Source organism: Sinocyclocheilus anshuiensis, unplaced genomic scaffold (assembly GCF_001515605.1).
Source record: "Sinocyclocheilus anshuiensis isolate Anshui unplaced genomic scaffold, SAMN03320099.WGS_v1.1 scaffold328, whole genome shotgun sequence".
In the NCBI taxonomy this organism is placed as follows: domain Eukaryota; kingdom Metazoa; phylum Chordata; class Actinopteri; order Cypriniformes; family Cyprinidae; genus Sinocyclocheilus; species Sinocyclocheilus anshuiensis.
Genome location: NW_015558621.1, coordinates 1,704,412 through 1,713,377, shown reverse-complemented (window position 1 = coordinate 1,713,377; position 8,966 = coordinate 1,704,412). Strand labels below are relative to the sequence as shown.

The following is an 8,966-nucleotide window of genomic DNA, read 5'->3' as shown; positions in this document are numbered from 1 at the left end:
TGTGGTTGACTCTTAACTTTTATAAAGAATATCTCTTTGGATTTGAGACTTTAGTCTTTGCAACTTTACAGATCTTCTTTATGCACCAAGAGCTTGTAACACTTCAAAGAGAAAGGAAAAAATTGAAATCGCATCATATGACCCCTTTAAAAAATCTGTTGAAATTGTCAAAATGGATGGGTTGCAACATGACTGTTTTGAAAGAGTTACAGTTCCAAATGAGACTTCTAGATTCATATCACCTCATAACTTGTTGTAAGGGGATGAATTAAGAACAGCAGGGTCACGGGTTGTCTCTGCAATTCAGCCTCACAATTCTGAAATAAATAGTATTTGCAGCATAAACAAACTAAAATGAAATGTACATGGTTTCCAATGTGTGTGCGTGTTATTACATACATCATCATCAACTAAATGTGTGTCATCGCAAGATTTTATACACAAGACAAGCTCTGCTATGACAGCTCTTTCATGTCCTCAATAAACAAAAACACAAGAGACTGCTTGAAAAATATCCAAAAACTATATTTTCATAATCTTCTATTTATTTACATGTCCCATCAGTCAAAACCTTATTTTATGAATCTAATATCTTAATGTGGTATGGTATCCACGTGAATAATGATTATTTATTAAATATTAAATCAATATTAAATCATAAAACTCTGGACTAAACAGCAGCCGCTGGCTTACACTGGTCACATTAACGTGTGTGTCTAAACGACCGATTTTACTTCCAAGTTTTAAGTAAGCATGCAAAGATAAAACAATACACCTTTACAAGGCTAGTTAACTGAAATGAAATGATCACCCGCACATACCTCTGCTGGACTTGAACTGTGGTCTCGCGCTGATGACGTAATATCCAGGTAGGCACGCCCACAGCGGTTTATGATTGGTCGATCGACAGGCTCAAATCTGATTGGCTAAAGAGTACGAGGGTCCCGCGTGGGAGGAGTTGGCTGGCAAGAAATTCGAGAAGCTACTCACTGCAGAGTAAATGGGTGGAGCTTACGTCTCGCTCCTCCTTGCTAGACGTCCAGCGAGGAGGAGCAAATGTAATTTGTGCCTAATGATTGGAGCTAGAATATCCAACCACACCCTAACCTTACCCACAACTCTCCCTCCACCCCATTAGATGTCCAGAGAACCGGTTAAATCGAATGATTCGTTCGCGAACCGGACATCACTAGTCCAGAGAGCTGGAGCTGGAAGTCATTTGACTCTGCAGTGAGCGCCACTTGAGAAATGCTCAAAAAAATACAAACACAAATCCAAGGTGATTCACACATTCACAGTCCATGATGAACTAGTGAATTTTAAACATTCAAAATTTTTGTTCACAGTTGTACATCTGTGAATTGGGTTTTGCATTTTTGAAACGTATTTTATTAATATTTATTCTTATTTTGTGCACATGAATTGGTTTTTGTGAATATATATATATTTTTCGTGCACGTGAATTGGGTTTCATGCATGTGAATTGGGATGTGCATGTGTGCATCGTGTCTTTTGCGTGAATTATTATTGAGTCTAATCTGCTTCCATAGTTTTGGAGAGCCGCACCACAGCTGCACAAAAACCCTCCGCCATGATGCTGCGCTGCTTCCCATAGCTGCACAGCCGACACAAACGAATTAATTAACGCCGAAGTGAGACACACAGCTGACTTCAGGAGTTGTTATGCTATTGAAGGTAATTCTGAAACATTATTTCTAAAAATTTGTTGCTGATTGGAGTCCCCGTTTGGGTTTGTTTCTAATTTAGCTATATCTAGCTACACTAGTTAGCCTCTCTTTGTACATATGCAGAGAATATTATATAAAATCGTTATTATTCTTAAAATGTGTGCACAGTGTTTCCTAAATATCAATTTATATAACCCATATACACGTGTTAATTAAGATAGAAATCTTTTAGAAGGCTGCACCTTCAGCAGCCTGTGGCTAATGCTGATAGCAAGTCAGGTTAGCTGTGGGAAAATATTACCTCTTCAGTAAACGGATGCATTGGATGCTTATCACTTTTTTAAAAGTATATGACTAACGTGATATTTCATGTTATATCTCTGTGGAGGCCGCGTTTTAGAATATTGATGAGTTTAATTGGGTCATTAGCATAGCACAGAGCTAGTTGTTTATTAGCTTGGGCGCTTTGTTGCATGTCTACTTCCTGTTTCATTTGACATGCACAATATCGATGTATAATTATGAAAATTAAACATTATTAGACTTGTTTCTTTTCTAATTAGCGTTGAAGTGTGTGTGTAACAGGTGTGTTTTGGTCTTGTAAGGAGCTAGTAGTTATCAAGTTACGTTTGTTTTGACAGTTCCAGTTAGCCAGGTCATTTAGCTGTCTGTTTATTTTTACTTTTATGTTAATTATATGTTTGTATATAAATAAACACATTTGTGACCATTTTTACATTTTAAACTTTTACATGGTAATGCATCAAAGTTCTCACTACAATATTTATCTGCAAAAACATTGATAATATTAAATGTCAGCATATTAGAGTGATTCATAGATTTATAGTACATTTTTAATCTCTAAGGGGAAATTTTCTTGCAAGACAGCAGCAACAATACACAATATCCAGCAAATGCTATATAGGCCTAGTTTTCGCATATGCACATTATACATATTATATCTCTCAGAAAATAAACAGGTGTAAACTGTGTTCTTGTTTGGTTTGGATTGTTTGGATTGGCTAAATCATGACATGCAAACATTTTTGTCTTGTTCTATAAATCTGATTATGTATTTGTCCCCCACAGTGGTCTAGGGATGCCCAAAGAGAAATATGACCCGCCTGATTCCAGGCGGATGTACACTATCATGTCCAGTGAGGAGGCAAACAGTGGGAAAAAATCCATCTGGGATGGGCTTGAAATAACTGGTATGTCTCGAAGTAAACCCTTTGATAGATATCTCAACTTCAGATCACTTCTGCAATGAAACTGAAACATACTAAAGAAAGAGATTTTTATTAATATTTGTTTATGTCTCAGGTAATGTTCGGAGTCTCAGCTCGGGCCTTTGGTCGCTCACGCACCTCACTGCTCTGCACCTCAGTGACAACTCCCTGTCACGCATCCCACCTGAAATTGCCAAGCTGCACAACCTTGTGTTCTTGGACCTGTCGTCCAATAAGATCAGGAGCCTGCCAGCAGAGCTTGGCAACATGGTGTCTCTCAGGTGAGCTACTTGGAGAAAAATCTGCATTATTCTTTCCATGGATCATTTGTTCCATTTAATGTGTTTGCAAAACGGGGGGAAAAATGAAAAAAGGTCCTTAATGTTCTCATGAGCGCACTTGATGAAAGTAGATCACTCCCGACAGGGTTTCCACAGTCATGGAAATGTCAGGGAATTTGAAAGTTGTGATTTCCAGGCCTTATCTCAATGTTACAAATGTCAATAAAAGGTTTTAACCATTATCACCTAGAAATCGCTTTATGTTAGTTCAATCATCATAAAATGATTTGTTAAATTTTTTAAATGAAGTTTCATGGATAACATTAGGCACTGTTTTTAATGACCATTAGTTTTGAGCAGATGTATTTGTGATTTTAATTTGATTACTTTTTTAATCTCCTTTTCTAACATATTTATTTGTTTCCTTCTGTTATTGTATCTTGCTGTATTCTAGTTTTATTACGTTTTTGAAATTTTACAGCACATTGGAACACACTGTGCTTTTTAAAATATATTTTGATTTTATTTGAACTAAATTAGTAAATATGAACAGCATTTATTAATTGTAGTTAATTTCAACAATTTTCTTTGACATGTTTAAAATCAAGTGTTGTGCTGGATGTAAAATGTACCAAATATAATGTGCTGTAAAAATAGTGTTGATTGTTAAAAAAAAGTCCCTATTTAGTCATCACAAATATGACATGAAAATTGTGATAATGCACTGGCCAAAATATTTTGAGTTTTTTTTTTTTCTAAGCATCAAACACACAGCTGATTGGTGTATTGTTAGTTAACATTTGTTTCATGGTTTCCAACAGGGAACTGCTTTTAAATAACAACCAGTTGCGGGTTCTGCCATTCGAATTGGGGAAATTGTTTCAGTTACAAACACTTGGGTTAAAAGGTGAGTGGTCAATGTTCTGGTGATTGAGATCCTCAATGTGTAGACGATGTTTCCTACTGATTTTTTGTGTGTATCTCTACAGGCAATCCACTCACTCAAGAAATTATGAGCCTCTACCAGGAGCCAGATGGTACCCGGCGACTGCTAAGCTACCTTTTGGACAATCTTAACGGTGCTATCAAGTGCAGTAGGTATCACATGCCAATTAACTGTTTAGGATTTGTCCATCTCTGTTTTTTTTTTCTATAGTGTCATGGACTGTTGTCCAAGGTTAATAATATTCACTGTTAGTGCAGAGCGATTTATCAAATATTAATAGTATGTTGTTAAAGATTTTTGTGGTGACTTAATGCAAAATGTCCCAAGGACTGTGTCATTTGACTATTCAAATTATTAACTTGAAATACATATGCTTTGCCTTCTCAGTCCCAACAGAGCCACCTCCGTCCAGGTCCTGGATTGTGCTGCAGGAGCCTGAAAGAACAAGACCAACAGGTAGATGTTCTTTGAAAATAGTGGAACATAATTCAAAATCTAGGTACACTTTGCCTGATCTTTTTTTTTCCTCTTTGCTTCACCAGCCCTGTTAACTGTAATGTGCTACAACGTGCTGTGTGATAAGTACGCCACACGTCAGCTCTACGGCTACTGCCCATCCTGGGCCCTTAACTGGAGCTACAGGAAAAAGTCCATTATGCAGGAAATCCTCAGCTGCAATGCAGATATTATCAGCTTACAGGTAAAAAGAACTTATGTAAGCCTAAATGTTGTAGTAAAATTTTTATTTTACAGCAAAATGTGCAGTAACCAATCACAGCAACATCTCAGACCAGCCAAAAATGATTGCCAGTCTTTAAAGTGCTTTAAAACGTATCATAACTGTAATACGTTTAATGTAATTTTATATATATGTATTTTAAAATACTTATGATTGTTTCCCATAATAAGCCACTGATAACCTTTTGGTGTATTTGAGTATGCCTGTCCTAACAGATGAAGTGCTCTCCTTGTTGTTCCTTTTAAAGGTCACTTTTTTTTATTTTTTTTAGTTCAGTGATACACAACAGGTATCCCTGAATAGTCAATGCATGTAATCCCCTACAGCATTGTTTGAGTCACTTAGTCTGCTGTGTCATGCACAGGAAGTGGAGACAGAGCAGTATCACAACTACTTCCTTGTGGAGCTGAGTAAACAGGGATATGATGGATTTTTCAGCCCAAAATCCCGGGCCAGAACCATGTCTGAATCGGACAGGAAACATGTAGATGGATGTGCAATATTCTACAAGACTGAAAAGTGAGTGAAGTAACACTCAAGGGTTGAGAAGTGTGGTGTCAGACTCTGGGAGGTTTAATTTAGTGTTGTTTTGAATGAATGCGTGGAACCGGAATTAGTTTTTTTTTTGTTTGTTTTTTTGCTGTTAGGTTCAGCATGTTGCAGAAACACACAGTAGAGTTTAACCAGCTGGCTATGGCCAATTCAGAGGGCTCAGAGGCTATGTTGAATCGGGTCATGACCAAGGACAACATTGGGGTGGCTGTGTTGCTGGAGCTAAAGGAGTTAATGGAGTTGTCATGTGAGTATTTGCACAATTCAGATTTGTTTTTCTATTGTGACATTATTTTCATGTCCTGTCCTTAGTGTCTTTACCGTAAAACATTGCCATTAATTTGTACTGTATAATTATATAAAAGGTTATACAAGAATGTACACTAGTGTTTGGGGAAAGTATGATGTTATTTTTCATTAATAAATCAATTACTTGGATAAATTAATTATTTTATTCAGCAAGGACACATTAAATTGATAAGTGAAATGAAAGATTTTTACTTTGAAAAAAAAAAAAAAAGTTTAAAATAATAAAAAAAATTCCAAATCCGCTTTCCAAATTCTGAATTCAGCTTTGCCATCACTGGCAAATGATGTTTGATGGAATAAGTTACATAAAAAGAATTGTAATATTTCACAATATTACTGTTTTGGTAAAATAAATGCAGTCTTGGGATGCATTTCAAATGAGACTTCTTTCAAAAACATAGTACTGTATTTATTCAGTGAAGTTTACTGTATTGCAAAGTAAATCTAATGAAATCTTCACAAATAATGTGAATTGCAAAATATAAAAAAATTGAAGTATTTCTGCATTGCAGTAATGTGTGTGTGTGTGTGTATCACAAATATAAGTTTTTCACACCATTTCCAAACAGCTGTGTAATTTATTGTAATATGCGTAATTTTATAGTGTATTTCGCTAACCTAAGTGAAGGCTACAGTATGCTCATCCAGTCAGATTTAAATTGAAAACAGTGTCTTTATAAAATGGCTTATGTTGACAAAAAAAAAGCTTAAATGGCAAAAAAAGGAAACCAATGTTTCTGTTTTTCACACCATTTTCAAAGAGCTATATAATTTATTGTAATATGCGTAATTTATAGTATATTTCACTACCCTAAATGAAGGCTACATTATGCTCATCCAGTCAGATTTTATGTCTTTAATGTCTTTGTTTAAATGTCTTTATAAAACATTCTTTTCTATCTTTCTACAGCAGGTAAGTCTATCCATTCTATGGAGAAGCAGCTCCTACTAGTGGCTAATGCTCACATGCACTGGGACCCAGAATATTCTGACGTGAAGCTGGTACAGACCATGATGTTCCTGTCAGAGGTGAAGAATATCAGAGACAAAGCCTCCCGCAGTCTGAAGCTCTCCTCCGTGTCGGGAGAAACCAACAGCATCCCTTTGGTGCTTTGTGCCGACCTCAACTCGCTTCCTGACTCGGGTAAGCCTTCTTAAAGTCACAGACATACGACGTGTCTTGTTTTCAATTTTGTGCTGATAAAGGTGCTTTTGAGTCTATAAACTACTTTGTTGCTCATTGTGACACGCTCTTGGTCACCTCAGCAATGTGGAAAGCATGGACTGAATCATAGAATCCAGTCATAAAAATGGAATTTACAGCTGAATGCTTATGCTGAATGTCACAGATTTTGGCCAAATTGGAATGAATAAATGAAAAAAAGATTTTTGTTAAAATTAAAAAAATGGTCTTTTTTTGTTTTTGTGTGTGTGTTTGAAATTTAGACGCACTTTTAATTACTAAACTTTAATTTAATCATTAAAACAGAATCCAGAAAAATTAAAACACAAAAAAATAATAATGAAAAAAAAAAAAAGATTTTATTGGGCCCCATTCAGCAGAAAATTCGTTTTAAAGACAGGATTTTTTGGAAAATTTAAAACCTTTTTTTCCTATAGAAGATCAAGCACTGATGAAACAAGAAGGCCAATGAGATTAATTCATTGGCCTTCATAATTCATAAAATCAGGTTGATTTTTGATTTTGTGTTGTCTTTGAACCATCTTTTTGATAGTATTGTCTCAGCTGCAGTAGATACAGGTATGTGTGCCAGTCATGTTTAATGAGTTTCAAATCTGATTGTAGGTGTAGTGGAGTACTTGAGCACAGGTGGGGTGGACTGCACACACAAAGACTTCAAGGAGCTGCGCTACAGTGACAGCCTGACCAACTTTAACTGCAACGGCAAAAATGGCACATCTAACGGGAGGATCACGCATGGTTTCAAGCTAAAGAGTGCCTACGAGAACGTGCTCATGCCTTACACCAATTACACTTTTGATTTCAGAGTAAGTACATTGAGCTCAAAGTGACAGACATTGTTTAGGGTTTACAACTAGCCATGCCACTTTGGTACCAAGACAATTTTACAATATAAAATTTACAATAAGAATATTTCTACGTTATCAATAGTACCTATTTTTGTTCCTCAGTTGCTATGTCCAGTATTGCACTTATAGTTATGACAGAAAATTACTTGACATTGCAAACATGTCACATTGTGGTTTTTCTTGTTCTGCCATATACCATAACATAACAGATGAACGGCAGAAAGAATGAAAACAGCTCTTGTTCTCTTGTTGTGTGATTCAGTGATGTATGCTCACAACTACCTTTTTAAACCCAATTTAGGGTGTCATTGACTACATCTTCTACTCCAGACCTCAACTGAACGTGCTGGGCGTCCTCGGGCCTTTGGACACAAACTGGCTCCTTGAGAACAATATCAGTGGTTGCCCACACCCTCACATCCCCTCAGATCACTTCTCCCTGTTTGCACAACTGGAGCTGGTCCTGCCTTATCCTCCCCCTCTCAATGGAGTCCACTTAGCTGGACACAGGTAGTGAGCCCTTCTGGCCGCTGATGGCGCTGCAGAGTCACAGTTCTTATAAGTTTTCTGAAAACGATAAAACCTCTTAAGCAATTTATTTATATATATATATATATATATATATATTATTAGTTTTTTTTTCTTTCTACTATCTTTATTTTTAGGGTCCAACATATTCCTGTTTGTCAGGGAGTTTTTTTTCTATTTGTTAAGCTGTAGATCTTTTTTATTTTTGTTGAATCATTCCCTCCCATAGGCTAAAATATTATCATACATTTTTTATTATTGTTGGGCATAGCTTGTGTGCATGAAATGTGTCCAAACTGTAAGAGGAGGGTAACTCGCTTGGTCACACATTCAAAGGAATTGCAGACTGTTTTAATTCCTTTTATGATCAGACCTTAATACTTAAAAACCAGCCGTTGTTGCAATTCTGATCTTGCAAATAAGCATTAACCTTTCTTCCTTTATGAATTTAGCCTCAATTTAAACATGTTCTTTGAAGTTAGTTTTTCCACTTGGACTTGGTTGAATTTCATTTCATACACACTTACACAACTCACCTTTGGATGAGTGACCAATGTGTTTTACAGACCAAATTCATGAAGTAAATCAGTCCCAAACCGGGAAGGAGAGTGGAACCCCGAGAGCTTTTCCTCTTGTGCGGTG

At 36.3% G+C, this 8,966-nt stretch overlaps 1 protein-coding gene across 1 annotated transcript; it reads left to right on the top strand.

The window, feature by feature from the left end:
• Positions 1–1,219: 1,219 nt before the first annotated feature.
• Positions 1,220–8,382, top strand: cnot6b (CCR4-NOT transcription complex, subunit 6b). Its single transcript, XM_016476624.1, has 13 exons — positions 1,220–1,279; positions 1,551–1,695; positions 2,778–2,899; positions 3,012–3,198; positions 4,020–4,105; positions 4,188–4,292; positions 4,532–4,600; positions 4,687–4,844; positions 5,248–5,402; positions 5,531–5,682; positions 6,655–6,888; positions 7,552–7,754; positions 8,098–8,382. Exons 3-13 carry the CDS (start codon positions 2,788–2,790, stop codon positions 8,308–8,310), a joined length of 1,674 nt encoding a protein of 557 aa, XP_016332110.1. The 5' UTR covers positions 1,220–1,279; positions 1,551–1,695; positions 2,778–2,787; the 3' UTR covers positions 8,311–8,382.
• The last annotated feature ends 584 nt before the right edge of the window (positions 8,383–8,966 follow it).

Excerpts from the sequence above, each read along its gene's own strand:
- cnot6b (XM_016476624.1), top strand. The coding sequence starts at position 2,788 with ATGCCCAAAGAGAAATATGACCCGCCTGATTCCAGGCGGATGTACACT. Across the intron at positions 4,845-5,247 it reads CAGATATTATCAGCTTACAG|GAAGTGGAGACAGAGCAGTA; the intron begins GTAAAAAGAACT and ends TGTCATGCACAG. Across the intron at positions 6,889-7,551 it reads CAACTCGCTTCCTGACTCGG|GTGTAGTGGAGTACTTGAGC; the intron begins GTAAGCCTTCTT and ends ATCTGATTGTAG.